The sequence below is a fragment of the Uranotaenia lowii genome, chromosome 3 (genome assembly GCF_029784155.1).
Source record: "Uranotaenia lowii strain MFRU-FL chromosome 3, ASM2978415v1, whole genome shotgun sequence".
NCBI lineage: Eukaryota > Metazoa > Arthropoda > Insecta > Diptera > Culicidae > Uranotaenia > Uranotaenia lowii.
Window position 1 is genome coordinate 328,375,422 of NC_073693.1, and position 20,531 is coordinate 328,395,952.

The window sequence follows — 20,531 nt, forward strand, 5'->3', positions numbered from 1 at the left end:
TTGTGAATGCAACATTATTCTCGATGCGGTTAAGATTTTATTGTAAAATTCGGGTTCTCGAAGTAGTTTGACGGTTTCAGCTGCAAAAGAATTCGTTTTCTCTCAAAATTTTGTCCAGAAAAACCTTTCCTGAAATCGGAACCAACAACCACGAAAGGTGAAAAGTCCGTATAGAAAAAGCTGGCAGAGGAGAATATGTTGAGGAATTTTAGCGAAAACGATTCGGAATCATTGGTATTTTTACAGTTACTGAAAAAAAAACAAAAATTTTAATTTTTATAAACAGCTTGTGTTTCAAAAATTCAGATTTAAATTTTATTGTAAATTAATTTAAAAAAAAGATTTATAACAAGTTTTAAAAAAATATAAAAATTATGATCACTTTTCGATTAAGAGCTCAGCTTTAAAATAGCACATTTCAGGTTTTGCATATCAGTTTTGAAACACAAATCGAGATATCGCATACAGTATTCAGGTTCAGTTTAAACATCTAATAGTTTGATTTAAAGTATAGTGCCAGTATCTCAGAATTTCGAACAAATTTCATAATTGAATGACACAAAATGTACAAACAGTTCGATGTGTTAGATTTTTTTCAAATCATTTGAATATTATCTAATTGCTAGTGCAAGGAAGGATACCGAACTTGTGATTCGATCTTGAGCCTATCCTGATAATAATTTCCACCCATTGCTCGAGCTCGATGTTATGATGTAAATACGTATGAAAACTGTCGTCGCAAGGCGACTCTAGCGTCGAGATGTCCTTGAACGATTGTGACGTAGCAATCAAAACATTGAAAAAACTGATTCTCACACTCGTGCAACGGTAGTCTTGTCCGCACCTATAGATAAACCACATAGGGCATGAACGGGATAGTCATCGAACCGAACTTCATTCCACACGGAAGCGAGCGTTTGTCCTGCATGACCGAAATTCTTCTTTTCAAATTCAGGATCGATAGTTGTCATCTGGCTGTCCAAATGTGAACCCTAAAACTGATTTTTTTTTTCGATATTTATATAAAGCTACGTAGCTTTACTTGAACCCCTACCCCCCCTCTCATCACACATCGTCACACAAAGTCAAACCCCCTTCCTCCCCCCAAATGCTACGTCATTTATGGATGTTCCCTAAGTGAAAATTTCCTTGAGCATTCCGTAGCTGATTTACAGTCTTTTTTCCGTAGCATGTTTTTTCGGATTTTTTTTCTTAGACTTTGAATACCGGAAAACTGGAGAGTTTTAGGTGAATACTGTCTGAAAAACATATTTGAGTTTCATTACGAGGTTTCCAAAACTTTAAATTTTGAAAAAATCGGTTGAGAAACAAGAGAGATATACTGGTTTTAGTCAGGAATATCAAATTGATACTACAGGGACTGTAACGGGTAAAAATTTCAGGAACGGATGAGGGTTAAGAAAAACCTCGAGCAGACTATGATAAGCTCTCCGCTATATGTAGTTGGCTATGAAATGGGACTGATTTGCTGTCATTCTAACTAACTAGATACCTACCGCGAATATAATCGCATATGCGTCCCAGAGTATAATTTTCAATACAACCAAACAAAATTTTGATTTTTTTTTGCATGAGCAATGATGCAAGAGTACTTTTTTGTCACGGTTATAACAAATGCTGTTGTTTGTTTGTTTCGATCAAAACCGAGTGAAAATACGAAATTTTTCAAAACAAGTTACAAATTTCAATTGCTGTTTTCTCAACTTGACAAAAATGCAAATGGGACGGACTTGCTATGAGCGGCAGATTAGGCTCAAACTGCTCACATGGGAGGAAGCAGGATTTCATTTTCCTCACAACTCTGATCCAATCGAGAGTTTTTTTTCCTCATCGTTCTTCCTTTGATAACAACTGATTGGCTGCACCAAGCAAGCTTCATAAGTTGTACCGATGATCGTTCAGATAGCGAGTGCATCGCACTTCGGAGCGGAAAATAACATTGGGTAATTAATAAGCGATTTGCCGTATGCTGATGTGATTAGCTTCGCACCCCCCGGGATATCGGCAGTAGTGCATCGTGTGTTTTATTCCCAGATTTGAATAGTTGAAATTTTAATTGAATCATCAACACGCCGTTCCCGCCTCTCCATTTCCCGTTAGATTTGATTTCGCATCACTAACTGCTTTAGTAGATACCTAATTGAATCAACTATTCAGTCGAGATAATATTTTGTAAAGCGGATTAAACTGGCTATCTTGATGTACAGTTACAAATGAACAGAATTAGGCTGATATTAAAACAAACAACTTCTACCTACTACTCTGGGCAAGGCAAACGACAGTGGATTTGTAAAATGATGGCAACATTGTTGGAGATGTTGAATTTCAATCTTTAAGTGGACTGATAAGATAAATATGTAAAAATAATAAAGATACGAACCGATCGGGATATTTAGGAAATTTGCGTCGAACCTTTGTCGAGTCTTTCGAAAACGATTATCAAATGCTGGGTTCATCTCTTCACTTTCGTTGAAGTCTTTCGATAGACATGCAGAAATACAAAGCGAATGAACAATTCGAATCCCGATGTTCTAGAATTAAACTCTGAGTTTGAATCTTAATTTGGTCATTTACAATATGGATTCAAATATGGCATGGTGTCCTTTTTCAAATTCAGATAAAATTCGGTATCTCTGAAAATTTGCCACATTTTAGAGGAGACTGTTCTATATCTAACTCAATTATTCACGCAAAAAAACCGCCGGTCTGAAACCCTTTTTTTAATTCCCTCTAATAACGTAAGGCAACAAGATTAACATTCTACTCAGGCGATGAATGATGAATTCCAATATTTTTTTCCTATAAAGTTAACTTTTGAAAATAGAAGAAAAATTCAAACGTGCGGCACATGTGTGGTCGAACCATCCATAATCCACTGCATCGTAGAACAAACGGATGGCTCAATTCGGTACTTCTTCTTCGATAGAGTTCATTGGTGAGGGACAAAAAATTCAGGTCAAGCTTCTATTTAAAATGCTTCTTGCTCTTTTCAATACCTTAGTAACTTTTTTCCTATGGTCTATTCGTCTATCATTTCAAATCTATAATACTCACCGATGAAAACGCTCAAAATTTTAACAAACAAATTGACGGTGAATTCTCCCCTTAAAAATTGTTGTGCACATTATGAGAATATAAACATATTGCGAACCAAAAACCAGAGTTTTTTCGTTTGCCGCGAATGTGCTTCTGTTACTTCAAATAAGGCTCGACACTAATTTTCGAGAGCAGTGTTTATTACAGCAGCTTCAAAGCTAAAAATATTCGACTTTTAGTTTACATTTTTCGGTTAAGTATTAAAATCTATCTTACATTTTAGTGCGAGAATGTCGCCTGTGCTTCGCTACTCGATTGCTTTCGAACCCGGGTCTATCCGAGCCAGAATACGGAAATCACTAACATGGAACAAATAACTGTATTAAGATTCGAATTTCACTTTCAGTCAGATTTCATAAAAGGAGCAACTTACGGTTGGAGAAATCGGGGTCTTGTTGCACTTCAACAAGTGATACCTTTCCTACGGGAAATCACCGAAAAAAGCCTTAATTTCACGACAAACAAATCACTTATTACTTGCTCAAACAAGACGCGCACAAAAGCCGGGGAAATAAAAACAAGATGGTTATCCCAACAAGAAAAAAGGTCGTCATACACGGTGCTGGTTGTTGACAACCTAACCAATGCTGCCAGTGGTGCCGACATCCTCCCCCGGGTGCATCTCAGCAGTCCCTGAGACTGCACTGCTTTGACCATTTCCGCTACTCACGTCCAGTCGGGCTAGGTAATGAAGCGCTCGCTTCAACACTCCATTCGCCGTCTCCACCACTGCTGTACGGGCCTGGCCATCGGATCCGACGAATATCTCCACCACACGTCCTCGTACCCAGCCGTTGCGGGTCCTTGGGTCCGCGATCAATACCAAGCTGCCAACTTCAATCGGTTCCGCCTCTTGGAACCACTTGTCCTGCCGCCGTAAGATAGGAAGGTACTCCTTCGTCCAGCGTCTCCAGAAGATATCGAGTTCCCGTTGAATAAGACCCCATGTTTCCCGAAGGTTCCGTTGTTTTGCAATTGGAACTGCGGGTTGTTTAATACCGTTGGAACTCCCCAACAAAAAGTGGTTCGGAGTAAGTGCTTCAAATTCAGCGGAATCTAGGGGAAGGTAGGTCAGAGGCCTTGAATTGATTATGCTTTCTGCCTCCACTATCAAAGTATTAAGCCCCTCGTCGTCTAGTTTACCCTCAGAGTACCCATCTTCAATTGCCACCTTGACAGATCTCACCAGTCTTTCCCACACGCCCCCCATGTGTGGTGCCCCCGGAGGATTGAACTTCCACTTAGTATCGGCATTCGTGAAAGTGTTGGATAGTCCTTGGTTGATCTGTTGCTGAAGTATTCTTGACGCCCCAACGAAGTTCGTCCCGTTGTCGCTGAAGAATATAGCCGGTGCACCGCGGCGTCCCACAAACCGTCTGACTGCAAGGATACAGGAAGATGTGGAGAGTGAGGACACCGCCTCAAAATGCACGGCTCGCACGGTCATGCAGGTAAAGACCGCTATCCACCTCTTCACGTTTGACCGACCGATTTTGACGAGAAGTGGGCCGAAATAATCCAACCCCGTGTAGGTAAACGGGCGCTCTCGTTCAGCTAGCCTAGCTGGCGGTAATGGAGCCATCGGTGGGATGGACGGTTTGGCTTTCCGGACTCTACAGGTCATACAGCTTCGGCTAATGCGTCGAGTAAAGGTACGGAGGCCAGAGATGGAATACAGCTGCCTAACCTCGTTGACGACGGTTTCGGAGTTTGCATGGTTGTAGCGTCGGTGATAATAATCCACGATCAACATCGTCACACGGTGCTTCTGCGGTAAAATTACCGGGAAACGGACGTCATAGGGAGCTGATTTCGACTCACGAATTCTGCTATTCTCCCGGAGCACACCGTTTTCGTCGAGGAATGGTACAAGTCGTGTGATCGGGCTCTTTTCCGGAACGTTTTCGCCTCGCTGTAGGGCAGCGATCTCCCCCGGGTAGACTTCCAGCTGGACTTGTTTGTAGATGGTTTCCATGGCCGCTATCAGCTCTGGTTGTTCGAGGATTTCAAGGCTTCCAGATGATTTGTAGAAACGACGAGAAAGACGGAGAATGTAGGCAACTGTTCGGTAAAGCCGCTCCCACTTTGAGAAAGGACTGAAGTCGATCACAGGTTGATGAACTCGATGTATAAGTACAGTCGCTCGTTTCTCTTCGTCAGTTGTCTGAACATTCGTCGACGATCCTGGCCAGTTTTCCTCCGATAATCGTAGAAACTCGGGTCCGCTAAACCACAACGCATCCTCCTTGAAGTAGGGTCCACATCCCCATTTGGTAGCTTCGTCAGCAGGATTCAGTTTCGACGGTACCCACCGCCAATCCGCAGCCGTAGTGTGTTCCAGGATCTCGCCTATCCGATGTGCCACGAACGGTCGATAGTTCCTCGGGTCTGCGTTTATCCACGACTGCGCAGTTCGGGAATCGGTCCAAAGAACGTATCTCGTTATGGGAATGCCAATGTGTTGTAGAATGAAGATCAGCAATCGAGTTCCCAACACACAGCTCTGCAGTTCCAATCTGGGAATCGACATCGGCTTGAGTGGCGCCACTTTCGCCTTCCCGGACACTAGCTGACACTCCGCTGTTCCATCTGGCCTGATAATTCGGATGTAAGCCGCACAGGAGTAGGCTACTTCACTGGCGTCCACGAAGATGTGGATTTCTGCGTTTTTATAGGTTTCAACTCTCGCGTCAGAAAAGTAGCAGCGCGCTAGCCGTACGTTATCGATGAAATCTATCATACGGGTCCACTCCAACCACCGCTCGAAGATAGCGTCGTTGACTGCTTCATCCCATCCGCTTCCCGCTCGCCACAAGTCCTGGATGAGCACTTTACCGTGTATTAGAAACGGTGCCAACAGACCCAGCGGGTCAAAGAGAGTCATGACGCACCTCAAAATCTGCCTCTTGGTTGGTCTGGATTCAGTTCGTAGAAGTTCCCTCACTTCGACGCTCATTTGGGTCGAGAATCCGAGTTCGTCTGTTGACGGTCTCCACAGCATGCCCAACACTCTTGCTACCTTTTCCTCGGTTATCCAGTTCAGGGTTTTGTCTTCGTGATTTTCTGCTACGCCGAGATATTCGAGAACTGCAGTACTATTCGATCTCCAATTATGCAGAATAAAACCACCGTTGCGCTGTACTGTTCGAAGGTCTGCAGCTACGCTCTTGGCCTCTTTTTCATCTCCGAAGCTCTCGAAGTAGTCGTCGACGTAAGTTCGAGTGCTGATTGATCTTGCCGCCTTGGGAAACTGCTTCTCGTGCTGTCTCGCATTCAGTTTTTGCACGTATTGTGCCGAGGCGGGCGAGCATGTGGCCCCGAACGTTGCCACGTCCATAAGGTAGATGTCCGGTTTTTGGCTTGGATCCGAGCGCCACAGAAACCGTTGGGAGTTCTTATCCGCTGGCCTTATCTGGATCTGGTGGAACATCTCCTTGATGTCGCTGCTAACGGCTATTCGGTACAACCGAAACTGGAAAAGCACTCCTAGTAACGACGACAGCTGATCTGGTCCCTTCAACAATTGGCTGTTGAGTGAAACGCCATCGACTTTGGCCGCCGCATCCCAAATGACTCGTACCTTCTCCGGCTTCTTAGGGTTTATCACCGCTCCTAGCGGCAGGTACCAGATTCGGTTCCTATCTGCAGTCTGTAGCTCTTTCGGAGTTGCCTTGTGCGCATATCCTTTGGCGACATATTCAAGAACTTGCTTATGGAGATTTTCTTTCAGCCTTTCGTCACGGTACATTCTTCTTTCTAGGCATTCCAAGCGCCGCTTGGCCATGCCGTAGCTATCCGGGAGGACAACGTCGTCTTGTGCCCATAGTAGTCCTGTCTCGAAGCGATCGCCAACACGTTTCGTAGTATTCTCCAGAATCGCTAGCGCTCGATTATCCTCCTCTGTCTGCGGCTTCGATATCGCTGCTCCAACATCGTCGATAATAAACATCTGTTTCACTAGGATGTTGAGCGATTCATCTGCTTCACACTTGCAGCTGTGAAAGTTGAAAGATGTACTGCTGCTTCCGCTACGCCGACCATAGGTGCACCATCCAAGCCGTGTTTTTGTCGCAATAGGTCCGGATCCATCACCTTCTCTTGTTTTCAGAGGTACCGCCAGACGAAGATTGTCAATCCCGATAAGAATCTGCGGCTCGGCGTTACTGTAGCTGGCCAACGGAACTCCACGGAGGTATTTGTACTTCAACGCTGCCGCCTCCGCCTGGAAACTCTGCTTCGTTAAGTTCAGACATCCCACTGTCCGAGCGTTCGATAAGATGTACCGCTTCTCTTTATCGGGACCCGAAATCTCGAAGCTGACGATGCGTGAATCGTGCTCCACTCGCGACGCATTCCCTGTCCAGCGTAAGCAGAGAGGTTGAAGACTTCCACCCAATCCCAGCTGTTTCGCTAGTCCGTCCTCTACGAGCGTCAAATCCGATCCCTCATCTAGGAACGCAAAAGTATCTACCGTCCCAGACTTTCCGTATACCGTAACAGGCACAATACGGAAGAGTGTTCCTGAATCTTGGAAGCGGTGAGTGTGGTTCTCAGCAGTCTCTGTTGAGCTTTTTTCCGGCGAAGAATGTAGTAACGGATTATGTCGATATTTACAGCCAACGATGTCACACTTGATGCCGCTTCTGCAAGGGCGCCTACCGTGGCTGCACAAGCACGAAAAACAAAGATGCCGTTCACGAATGAGTTTCCAACGCTCGGATACCGAAAGGGCCTTGAACTTGTAACAATCCCTAACACGATGACCGTTCTTCCCACAGCAAACACATTCCAAGACTTCGGAGTTCTTCTGCTTCTCCGCCTGCGCTTCCACCTTGTTCTTCCCTAGATCATGCTGCTCGGGCGATGAATTGTGAGAGTTCACAAACCCTCTAGACTTGCTGGGATTCTCACGGTTGGCTGTCTTATGCTGCTCAGGTTTGAATGGAATAACACTCGCTGCATCCCGGACAATCCCGGCCATGTAATCTCCGAAGATCTTCAAGTTCACCACCGACAGGTTACGACGATAGGTAGCCCACTGCAGTTTCTGATCATCCGGTAATTTGGCAATCAACTCTTGAAGCAGTTGAGGATTGCATAACTGGTCATACTCATTGGCTGCCTCGATGTGGTGACACAGCGCTTGCACGGCTGTTCCGAATTCCATCAATCCTTCCAGCTTGTCCACTCGATGTACCGGAATCGCTCGCACCTTCTGCAACAGGTTGTTGATCAACAGGTCTGGCCTCCCATACCGCAACCGCAACGTTTCGATCACATGAGGTATTGTGGCCGGAAGAACTAAACTACTCCTCACCACCTCCAAAGCTTGTCCCTTCAAGCACCGTTGTAAACGCAGCATGTTTTCGCCATTTGAGAAACCGCACACCGCCGTTGTGTATTCGTAGTTTGCAATGAATATCGGCCACTCCGCTGGATCACCGGAAAAGTAAGGCAAATCCCGTGAAAACGACTGCCTGGCTGCTAACTGCTGGGGCGTCAAGCTCGTCGGCGCACCGAAATCGTTCCTTGGAATACACTGAACTCTGGTTCCATCACTTCGCGGGATTGACTGGGGCAAAACGTGTTCATTTGACTGGGAGGTTTGGTGGATTTGTGTTGGCTGACACGTCGTAATGGGCAAAGACGTCAAAGGTGGCAAAGAAGGAATAGTTGGTACAAAATTATGTTGCTTAGCATGAGGCACCAAATTGGGCAGCGGATGCGTTAGCTGTTCATGCATAAATTGCTGCGGCACTCCTGTTTGTGAGGGCAAAGGTTGTGCAATTGTTCGAGCGGAAGGCTGATACGCTATTTTTGGGGGAACATCTGCAAAACTAGACACGGACTGCTGAACCATCTCTGTCAATGGACTAGAATTTTCGAAAAAATGTTGCCGATGTGCAGTCTCCGCGTTAAAAAATGTAGATTGATAGTGGGGTTCAAAATTGATCACATTTGTATGGGTGGAGCGCGCGACCATATTGCGCTGCTGCTCTAAAATGAGGGGTTCTGGGGGCGCGACATGGTTTCGCTGCTGCCCAATTACCAAGGCTGATTCATATGTTGTGGGGCTTTTAATATTTGTAGCATAATCAAAGGCTTGACACTTACCAAGTGGTCCAATACTTCCCTCTAACTCAGGAGCTTCGATGGTTACCGATTTCCTTTTCGGCACTGTCCCGGTGAGTGACGTCAAAGCATGTTGACCTGTCTGCTTGGCTGCCATGTTGCTACTTGCTGCCGGTAGTGCGAGCTGTCGCCGCTCAGAACCCGGCTGGGCACCTACCGGAAGAACGTCGTTCGTTCCCCCAGTCGTCAAAGTTGAAAACAATTCTTCGCACTGCTGAAGTTGGTTCCGAAGACTCATCAGCTGTGCTTGCGTCGGTTGGTGCTCATTTGCACACTGTTGAATTTGTCGCTGCATCGCCACGAAGCATTGTGACATTCCGTCTCGCAACGCCGCAGCATCCGCAGCTGTTGGAGGAGCAGGTTCGCCACCCACTGCACCAGCAATTGGGTCCACGTGTGCCACCCACTCTGCCGTTCGTTGTTTGCCATGTTCCCTCCGGTTAGAACTGGTTTCCTTCATCAGCGCATCCTGCTCGTCCAGGAAACGTTGGCGCATATCCAGCGCCACTCGCTGGAGCTCGAGTTCCTGTCGTTCACGCATCCGGCGCAACGAATCCGCTCGGCTGGATACGGATATCTTGCTGTTAACGCTAGGGGCTTTCTTCCGGAGGATACAGTTCCGGCATTCCCAATCCCGGTCCTCTATTGATGCGCCAACACCAGCACAGCCATAGTGCCACCAGGTTGAGCAAGTATCGCATTGGCACATGTCATCAAACGACTCCGATTTGTCGCAAACCTGGCAGTTGGTCAGCTTAGAGTCGTCTACCTTCGATGCACGCGATTTTCTCGAAGTTCTTCTTCGTCGACCATCATCTTTTCCGACACCACTCATCATTTTGGATAAAATCTTTGAAGAATGTTACTTCAAATAAGGCTCGACACTAATTTTCGAGAGCAGTGTTTATTACAGCAGCTTCAAAGCTAAAAATATTCGACTTTTAGTTTACATTTTTCGGTTAAGTATTAAAATCTATCTTACATTTTAGTGCGAGAATGTCGCCTGTGCTTCGCTACTCGATTGCTTTCGAACCCGGGTCTATCCGAGCCAGAATACGGAAATCACTAACATGGAACAAATAACTGTATTAAGATTCGAATTTCACTTTCAGTCAGATTTCATAAAAGGAGCAACTTACGGTTGGAGAAATCGGGGTCTTGTTGCACTTCAACAAGTGATACCTTTCCTACGGGAAATCACCGAAAAAAGCCTTAATTTCACGACAAACAAATCACTTATTACTTGCTCAAACAAGACGCGCACAAAAGCCGGGGAAATAAAAACAAGATGGTTATCCCAACAAGAAAAAAGGTCGTCATACACGGTGCTGGTTGTTGACAACCTAACCAATGCTGCCAGTGGTGCCGACAGCTTCTCTTAAAATAGAACTCAAATGTCATACACTTAGGGGCCAATTCCATAGCTTTGTGACTTTCTCAGTCAAATTAAATGACAGTTTTTGATACTCTTTTGGGAGAATTGAGTCACGTGCTTGATGGCAAGTGACAGTTCCGAGCAGGGTGGATTTGATTTAAATCAAACTGATTTAAATCAATGATTAAAATAAAAAAATCTACTCAAACCCAGTGAATAAAACACCTTAAATCAAGTGAATTATAAATGATTTTTTTTCTTGGACCTGGTGGATATTCCGCAAGTTGTAATTGACGAGGATACTAAGCTGTCCAGGGCTCGCAATAAAATTTGTTTCTACTGGAATTGTTTTATTGTATATTCGTGTGACAGAGAACTCCCTTAAGTCACAATCAGGCTGGTTCTCGACTTTATTGATTTACGAGAAACACTAAGAAGCTAATCAGAATTCACTTGATCCGAACGTGAAATTCACATAATATTGTATTTGTCAAAACAGACCCTCATTCAATTTGCGTGAAAATCCATTGATTCGCCAAGTATAGACGGTGTGTCTATTGTGCATTCAAATCTAATTTCTAGAAACGTAATAAATCGTAATCTTTTTTTTTTTTTTGTCGAATGTCCTCCAAAGTAAAATTTAGTGCTGGTGCGATGATCAATTGTTTACGAGTAAAAATCACCTATCAAAAAAGTTTAAAAATAGAATGCATATTCACATTTGATCTAAGTTATTTTCAAATATCCTTCGGCCTACAAATGAAACTCACCTACAACAAATATAAAAACTACGTGAATTATGTGTGTTGCGCGAGTTCTGTTTTCTACGTTAAATTCAATTAGGTTTCTCATATTTTTTTTTGAGTATACGAAGGAATTTGACACAATTTTCACAACTAGCTAATCAGAACTAGGCGTGTCTTTTTGTTTCGAAGCGTTTGGATGCATAGGTACAATGTCGAATCGATGTGGTTTTCGTTTGGAAAGCATTGGCTTTTTCTGCCTTTGGTGAATTTATAAAATCATGATTCATGAATCATGAATGTTACATATATACCGCCTTTGATCTAATGAGTTAAATATCTCATCTTTATTTCATGATGGAAGAAACTTTGGATGGTAGAGTGTTTTTCCTTAAAAAGTAGTTTATTGAAAAAAACTTCTATTTAAATAAAAAAAAGCTGATTTAAATAAAAAAAAAATCCGATTTTAATCAAATAAATCCGATTTGTTTAATTTTTTCAAAAAAAAAATCATTGATTTTTATCCACCCTGGTTGCGAGCCACTTGTATTTTGGTGTGTAGTCGTTTTCAAGACCGGTAATAGTTACTTTAATACTTTCAAACAACATCAAATTCAAAAAAGGGGGGCACCCATACAAAACTTTCAAAAATTTGACACAAATTAAAAAAGGGGGGGGCCCATACCAAAGTAACATAAATTTGACACAATTCGAATAATTTTCAGAAACTGCAGAATCCATCAATGTGAAATTTGGTGTGGAGCCGTTTTCAAGACCGGTTATAGTTTCTATGATACTTTCAAACAACACCAAATCCAAAAAAGGGAGGCTCCCATACAAAACTAACAAAAATTGGCACAATTCGAACCTTTTTCAGAAACTACATAACCGACCAACGTGAAATTAGGTGTGTAGCCATTTTCAAGGCCGGGAATAGTTTTTATAATGCTTTCAATCTCTCCGAATCCAAGAAAAAGAGGGGCTCCCATACAAAACTAACAAAAATTTGACACAATTCGAAAAACTTTCAAAAATTACAGAACCGATCAACTTAAAATTTGGTGTGATGCCGTTTTCAAGACCGGGATTGGTTTCTATAACACTTTAAAATTCTTCCCAAAATGAGGGCCTCCATACAAAACTAACATAAAATTGACAAATTTTTAAAAATCCTCAAAGAATTTTTGTTAAATATTGATGAACGTTAGTGTTTTTACCAAATGAGATGATTTGTTGAATTAACAAATACGTCTTTGTAAAATTAGATGATATATTGTATTGATAGACATTTCTCATTCCAATGAATGAAGACTTTCATCTATATATATAAATATTATTGTTTGTCTATCTGTCTGTTCCCTATGGACTCGAAAACCACTGAACCGATTAATTTAAAATTTGATATGTAAAAGTTTTTGGGGTTGGAGATAGTTTATGAAATACTTTCAAGTCGCTTCAACTCAAAGGAGGGGGGGGGGGGGGGCTCCCAAACAAAATTAATGAAAATATGGCTTTATTCCAACAATTGTCGGAAACCACTGAACCGATCAAATAAAATTTGGTGTGTAGCTGTTTTCAAGACCGGAAATGGTTTCTTTAATGCTTTCAAACCCCTCTGAATTCAAAAAGGGTGGGAAGGGAGGGCTCGCATAAAAAATTATCAAAAATCGACAAAGTTTCAACAATCCTTGATGGATTTTTGTGAAAAATTAATAAACGGGAGCGTTTTGACATAATCAGACAATTTATTTAATTGAAAAATGAATTTTAACAAAATAAGATGATATATTGTATTGATAGACGCTTCCCATTTCAATGTAAAGACTCTCATCAATAATAAATGTGACAAACATATTATTAAGTAACAAATCCAATGTCAGAGATGAATGAACTTTCAAGTTTAAAGTCTCTCTAATCAAACAATCAACAAATCCAATGTCTTAGTGTTTCCATTGAAATGGGCACTCTTTTTGATTGTTTTTCATTTAAAGGGTCTATTTATTGATTTATTGCATTGAAGATCCTGGCTCCTTCAACCTTCAAACTTTCAAGTTAGGTTCAAGTTCAAGGTTTCAACATTTTTCAAAGTTTTTCGCAATTCAAAGGTGAACTTCTGAATTGGTTTCATACGCATAATTCGGCCAAATTTGTTGAGGTATTTTCCTTACTTGAAACTGAACACTAGAAACTAAAAACTCCGAGAAGACTGTTAAGAGAATACAAGATTTTTAGTTCTAAAAAAAATTAATAAAAGTTGGTTTTTTAATTCGCCTCAGTAAAACTATCAATAGTGTCAAACTGACACTTTGAACCGGTTGAAGAATAAACCCGATTGGGATATTCAAGGAAATGATCGCCAAACCTAAGTGTTTTGATTACGATTATTGAAGGACTGATTTGAGGGAGCAATTTTAAAATTTATTAGAACTACAAATGGAATACTTGGAACTTGAACCAACAAACAGGACCAATTTAAAGCTTGAATGAGAACGAAAGCTGAGGGTTCATCTTTCGCCCATCGTTGAAGTCTATCGTGAGACATGGTTAAGTCCAAGCGTAAAGAAACAATCCGAAATTTGTTCACAAAAATGTCAAAATCTGAGCCTCAAAATCTCTGATGTAATATCTAAATACTAATTTAGATTTTTAATTTTTTATTTTGGAATTTTAAATGTGTAAACAATATTATAAAAGCCGAATGGATCTAAGGATGTGATAAACCACTATACAGACAAAACAACCGAGAACACTGTTTCGAGTTTTGCTCTGAAATTCACTAATATTGCATTGTGTTTTCCTCCTCTCTGAATGGTATATTTATTAATTTCATTATTATTATTATTATTTTTAATTCTTTTTTTAACTGGATTTTGTATTCTGCCTGACTCATCTGGATTCAATTCATATCTTGTTTTTTTTTCTTTCTTCGACGTGTCGCGCTTTCGCTTTAGTCTATAGCTTACAGGATGGTTTAGAGTTTCCGTACGTGTTTGTTTTGTTTCTTGTTTTGCTGCTATTATTTTTCTTTTTTGTAATCAACTACTAGGTATTTTTTCTTTCAATTGCTAATTGTGTTGCTTTTCGCTCAACTTTTCAGTTTTTTTTTCTCGCGAAAAGTGGCCGAATTAGTTAGTTATTTAAATTTAAGTGTTCTTTCGCTACTTTTATTTTTACATACTTTTAATCTCTGTATTTGTTTTATTTCCTCCTAGTGTGTTTGTGTTTATTTGTGGTTGCAAGTGTTGCTCTTTTGTGTACGAACTATAGAACGGATTGACTCGAAAATTATTGTGATTAGTCTGCATGATTTCGTACATCTTTTTCAGTTTTTCTAAGATTCAAAACCTTAAAATTCTTGCTACGTTTCAATATATTCAGTATTGAAATAATATTTTCTATCGAATGTTAAGTTTATATTAGTACGTGTGTGAGTTTAGTAGTGACAGCGATTGTGTAGTGGTGTAGGTAGAGACGTTCATTTTCTTTTTGTTTGTTTTTTTTTTCACTTAACTACATGGTGTATGGATGATAAGCTCTTTTAGAAAAAAGGATGCTCATATTTTGCAGCGTCCAAACAGAAAAACTTCAATCTAAAAGCATACAAGAAGGAGGAATATTATCTTTTAGTTTATACTCTGAAAAACCACAAATTTACGAAAATCTTACTTAGGGGCACTAATGATCTAATTTGAACAGAAATGTTATACTTTTTTTGAAAGCGTTTCCGAATTTAATAAAAAATCAAGTAGCGGTTGTGAACTTCTGATATTGTTAGCTATAGTTGGATATTGTTAAGGCAAGACAGTAAATAGTAAAAATGCGTTGCAGCTTCTAGTATCGTTTGAATCGATATGTTGAAAGAAAAATGAAGAGAACGAAAGTTTTATATAAAAAAAAAATTACGAAAATATAAGGAAGACTTCTTATAAAATCGAGTTTCCTATTTCTGGTTGTTGATAGACTATTACGAGAACATCGTCGTTAATGCTTACCGTCAAGAATTACTGGCATGTAACTAAAGTGCAAGCAAGGAAAACTAAAAGTCGGTAAAATGTTATCTGTTATTCTAGTTGCAATTAATTTCTTCCTGGTCAACCCAATGGGTTTCAATGTTTATTCCTACGCATTAACAACGGCTTTTGCCGCTGCTTTATAAGTTTTATTAATCTTTTTGAACTATAGCGCAATTTTTTTATGTTTTCAAAACGGTTCTTCTCTAAAAAGCGCTTATATTGAGTGTTCAAAATCAATTGATTTATTCAACAACTAACAACAAATATTTTCTTTCTTACCGCTTCAGACTCAATCAGTTCTCTCGTTCACGTATAATCTATATCTTTATTTCTCTGTTCAGTTTATGTTTATGAATAGTTAGTTTCTTTTACGTGTATTATTATATTATATTTTTAAAAGTATTAAATCCCTACAGTTCAACCACTGTAAGTGTACAGTAAACACAACCAAACACATTCGTCCCTAAGAAGCACACATATTCAATCACCGATTTTCAACTGACATACTAGAAAATTCATCGGAACATGTTTTTAAATCCTTCTATCCACAAACATAAATTATAGGCAGCAAGGTAAGGATCGAACGAAAGATACATTATAGACAATTTATTGTCCTTGTCACACACATACACATGCATACAATCACTCGAACGTACATTTTCGTTTTATCTTAGCCCAAAAACATAACCCTACTCAGGACACACAAGGCCGAGTCCCCGAAATCTCACTTTAAACCATCACACTTCCTCCCGTTTTGTTTTAACCGAAAACACAAACCCACAGTTGACGAAAATTTACAATCCTCAACGTTCCCTAACGTATCCCCAACCCCGAAAATCTGAACCCTTCAATACACCACCTGCAGCATCCTGTTGCTGCCGTAGCTGCTGCTTCCCTAGTTGAAGCTTTCGTTCCAACTTTCCGCCGGCAGGTTCGTGGTGAACGGGGTGATGCCATTGTTGGCCATCGATTCCAGGATCTCACCCACGTAGGCGGCCACATCGGTGAGACAGTTTTCGGTGCGCTGGATGAAGGCATGCTGCAGCAGCTTGCCGTACTTCGGGCGGTCCTTTTCGTCCTTGATCAGGCTGATGACAGAATATGTTGGATAAAAAAAAATGGATACATCTTTTTTATGATTCCTTTAAACCTAATCTAACAACTCACCAAGTGTTGACAAAGTGGACGAAATCTGCCGAAAATTCCATACCGTTGTAAGATGGCGAAAGTCTGGGCGGATCACCTTCGACAACCTACCGAGAATCGGGAAGGAGAAAACTTATAGTAGACCAATAATAGATCCATGTGTGCGTATTCTGTTATAAATTTCTTGTTTTGTACTTCTGTCTTGTATTTCTAGTAAAAACGAATAGGAAGTTTTGTGATCATTTTTATTCCTAAATTTCAAAATAAAAATCATGAAAATGAATAAAACCAATATGTGGCTTCAAAGTGTAATATTTTTCGACATTGACGTCCAAACCTATATTCAAAGTAATGAATAACACGAGAGTGTTAAAATCCCAGAAAAACAAAAAAACTCTTTCTGTTTGGTTACTGAGTTACTCAAAGTTAGATACGATCAATAAAGAAGTCAGTCTTGGACTAGTGGTGGCTATTCCACACGTAAGTGATTTTAAGTTTACATCTCCGAAAAGTTAAGGAGATATTTGCAATTGAGATTCGAAATTATCGTCAATTTACGACAACAGCGTAGTTGGTAATCAAGATCAGAAAAACACCAGCCAACCGCAATCGCAGAGCTCGAAGCGCCATTGAGATAGGACGCTTTTGTACAAGTGCTCAGTTTCGCTGTTGAAAATTTTCATCGTTACGTTTTTTCTAACCTTCGCTATCACGGACATCTCAACATAAGGATTTTTCGTAGTGGAAATAAATAGTGCTCAGTGATCAGTGATTCGTTATTATGGGGGAAAACCCCCCTCCATGGGGCCCTGCCCCACGGCCAAGCAGCTCCAACCAGAGAAGACTACCTGAATGGATGGACCCACGAGGCGAACACGGAGAAATACAATTCCTCCTACTGAAACCTTCCTCAACCGCCAAATTGATGCCCCCATCAAAATCTCCGTAGTATCTCTTTATGCATCGCCATCACTGTATTTTGAAGACTACAGTAAAAACTTTGAAGACCTTATTTCCTAAATACCACCCTTTTTTATCCTACTCGGTGATTTCAACGCCCACTCTACGGACTGGGGTAGTAAAACCGTCGACCGAAAGGGTGAATTTATTGAGGGCTTAGCCCAAACACAATGTCTTACCATCCTGAATGATGGCTCCCCTACACGCCTATGCCCTCGCACGGGCAACACATCAGCCATTGACCTAAGCATGGTCTCATAGACCCTTGGTCCCAAATTTGGTTGGAAAGCCATAGAAGACAACGGTGGAAGCGATCACTTTCCCCTCTTAATCAACCTGAAACACCCCTCCCCAATAGCCGCATGAATCCATTTCTCTCGAGCAATTCAGTAATATTCTGTTGAACGCGAGTACACAATTCATTCCCCGCCCTGGTGGGATACCAGGGAAAACAGCGGTTCCATGGTGGGGACCTGAAGTCCGCGATGCTCTGAAAAAACGAAAGAAGGCCCTCCGACTCCTAAGACGAATTCTAAATGACCATCCCGATAAACAAAATGTTCTAATAGCCTTCAAAAAAGCAAGGGCGGCAGCAAGGTCCGGCGTCCGCTCAGCAAAATCAAAATCTTCAATGGAGAACCCCGGAATAATCAATTTCCCCTGCTCCTTAACCACAGCTATACCAACGACCCACTTCTCCTTGCTGAAGCTTTCTGCCAGCAGTTAAGAGGCGAATGAATTCAAAATTTAAGGCCTCTATAAAATAAACAAAACAAACAAACAAACTTTCTGACAGCACTTTTCTTCCACCAGTAATATCGCAATCGCAATCCACCAGCAATCGCTGGTAGACTATACCAATACACTCAAAGCTTCCTAACAAACCGCACTATTTAGGTCCTTATCAATAACTCTCTTTCTAATCTAAACCCAATATTTTCAGGGGTCCTACAAGGATCAGTAATCTCTCCCACCCTCTTCCTTATCGATATAAATTCTATCTTTAAAATCATCCCCGATCACACTAAGATCCTAGTCTACGCCGACGATATCATTAGTCTCGATATCTCTCTTCGCACGCTTAGCACACTTTCCCTAGCCTGGGAGAGAGACTGGGCAAACAACCGGACAGCCAAACTAAGTGAAGTAAAGAACTGCCCCCGAAAATGGATCGACCGGAAAAAACCCAGAGAGAGAACTGCCTTAACCCGGTTACGTATAGGCCACACCAGGCTAAATCAGTCTTATCTTCTTGATAGGGACAACCCTCCCATCTGCCCTTCGTGCAGTTGTGTTGTCTCCGTCAACACATCCTGGTTGACTGCTCTATATAAGAAGAGCACAGAGCAGCATATCAATTAGCTAGCAGCTTAAGGCAAATACTTGCCGATTGCCCCGACGAAGAGAAAAAGCTTATGAGTTTCCTTGCAAGTACAAACCTTCTGCCCGAAATTTAAGAGAAAATAGGGAAGAATGGCACTCAACTACCATAACAAAAAAAAAATGGTAATCAAGACGGAGTGACTGGAAAGCGCTGATAGTTGAGGCTGCTGCTCTGAATCCGGTGAATAAGACAGAAAGACTAGAAAAGCGCACATTGTCAAGGCTGCTGTTATGATTGTTCTTCCGTCTTAACTGAATAAGATGGAGAAGATGGAAAAGCGTATATTTTTTAGGCTGCTGTTATAATTGTTCCTCCGGTGAATAAGACGAAGGAACTATTATGAATCGATCTGCCGGTGGAAAAGACGAATTGGCTTAGGAAGCACAGATTTCCAAGGCTGCTGCTGCGGATTGTTTGATTTGATTTGGACTTCCGGTGGAAAACAACAAAATTCCAAGGCGACGGTTATTGATGATTTCGACGCCGGTGATCGAGGCGGAGAAGCAGGAAAAGCGATGATTTTCAAGGCTGCTGCGATAATAATTTCGATTCTGGTAATAAGATGGAGGATTGGCTCAAAAATGGAATTTTAGGAGTGAAATCGAATAAAATGCGTCGTATTAAAAATTTCATTGACAATGGAGTTGAGAAGATATGTAATGATGAGATAAGATATGAGAGGAAACAAGCTAAAAGTTTTAAAATGGGTTTTTTTTCCTAATTATGGTGTGTTAATTTAAGATTAGAGGTGAGAAGAATATTGTGATGAGATAAAGAATTAAACGAATTAAAAAATAAAAGTAATGAAAATATCAGACATTCAATTGGCGTTTGCCCAAAAATAGCAGATGGGGGCAATTTTTCTGGACATCAAAGAGGCATTCGATTCGGAGTCCATAAAAGTGCTATTTAGGAATCTTAACTCTTGCGAACTTTCACCAATATTGAGCAATATTCTATATAATCTGTTGTCTGAAAAAATCGTACATTTTAGCCGTGGAGAAACCAGAGTTGAACGAATTAGTTACATGGAACTACCCCAAGGCTCATATTTAAGCTCCCTGCTATACAACTTTTGTGTCAGAGAAATCGATAGTTTTATGGCACAAAATTGCACGCTACGACAGCTTGCGACATTGGGCGAGGAATCTAGATATCGAGTTTTTATATAGTAAAACCGAATTTCAAAGAAGCATTCCCCTCCTCAAATAGAGATCCTTATGATGAGTAGAACCCTAACTCAATCTCTTAGTTTAAATATTTGAGTGACTGGTTCGAATCTAAATGCCTCTGGGGAAAACATAATAGGTACTGTGACACTCCAGTCGGAACGTACAGGGGAACAGGGCCGTGCCTCGCGCTAGCGCTGGGTGATTCCCCTGTACGTTCCGACTGGAGTGTCACATGTACTTGACTAAAAAATGCTAAAATAGAATCAATTTTTTCCGAACGATTACTGGAACCTGGTGGGGTGCTCATCCACCTGACTTCATCAGGTTATAGCAAACAACGATACTGTCGGTCATAGAATACGGAAGCTTTTACTTTGAGTCCGCCGCCAAACCCACTATGAATACATTCATGAAGTATATTCATGGTTTCCTTAATATTTAAATCGGAATCCAGTATTCCAAAAAATATGAGTGGTTGTACTCACCTGA

At 41.2% G+C, this 20,531-nt stretch overlaps 2 protein-coding genes across 2 annotated transcripts; both read right to left on the reverse strand.

Moving 5' to 3' along the window:
• Positions 1–3,694: 3,694 nt before the first annotated feature.
• LOC129753819 (uncharacterized) lies at positions 3,695–10,087 on the reverse strand. The gene has a single exon (XM_055749669.1). The coding sequence runs from the start codon at positions 10,085–10,087 to the stop codon at positions 3,695–3,697; it is 6,393 nt and encodes a 2,130-aa protein (XP_055605644.1).
• A 5,712-nt stretch (positions 10,088–15,799) lies between these two features.
• Positions 15,800–16,698, reverse strand: LOC129758521 (dual specificity mitogen-activated protein kinase kinase 2-like). The gene is made up of 2 exons (XM_055756036.1): positions 16,548–16,698; positions 15,800–16,468 (listed from the first exon to the last, which is right to left on the reverse strand). The coding sequence occupies exons 1-2, from the start codon at positions 16,586–16,588 to the stop codon at positions 16,276–16,278; spliced, it is 234 nt and encodes a 77-aa protein (XP_055612011.1). The 5' UTR covers positions 16,589–16,698; the 3' UTR covers positions 15,800–16,275.
• Between the last annotated feature and the right edge of the window lie 3,833 nt (positions 16,699–20,531).

Bases quoted from the DNA above. Each gene is read 5' to 3' on its own strand.
- LOC129758521 (XM_055756036.1), bottom strand. From the start codon at position 16,588: ATGGAATTTTCGGCAGATTTCGTCCACTTTGTCAACACTTG. The intron at 16,469-16,547 runs GTGAGTTGTTAG...TTCTGTCATCAG, and splicing joins GTCCACTTTGTCAACACTTG to CCTGATCAAGGACGAAAAGG.
- LOC129753819 (XM_055749669.1), bottom strand. From the start codon at position 10,087: ATGATGAGTGGTGTCGGAAAAGATGATGGTCGACGAAGAAGAACTTCG.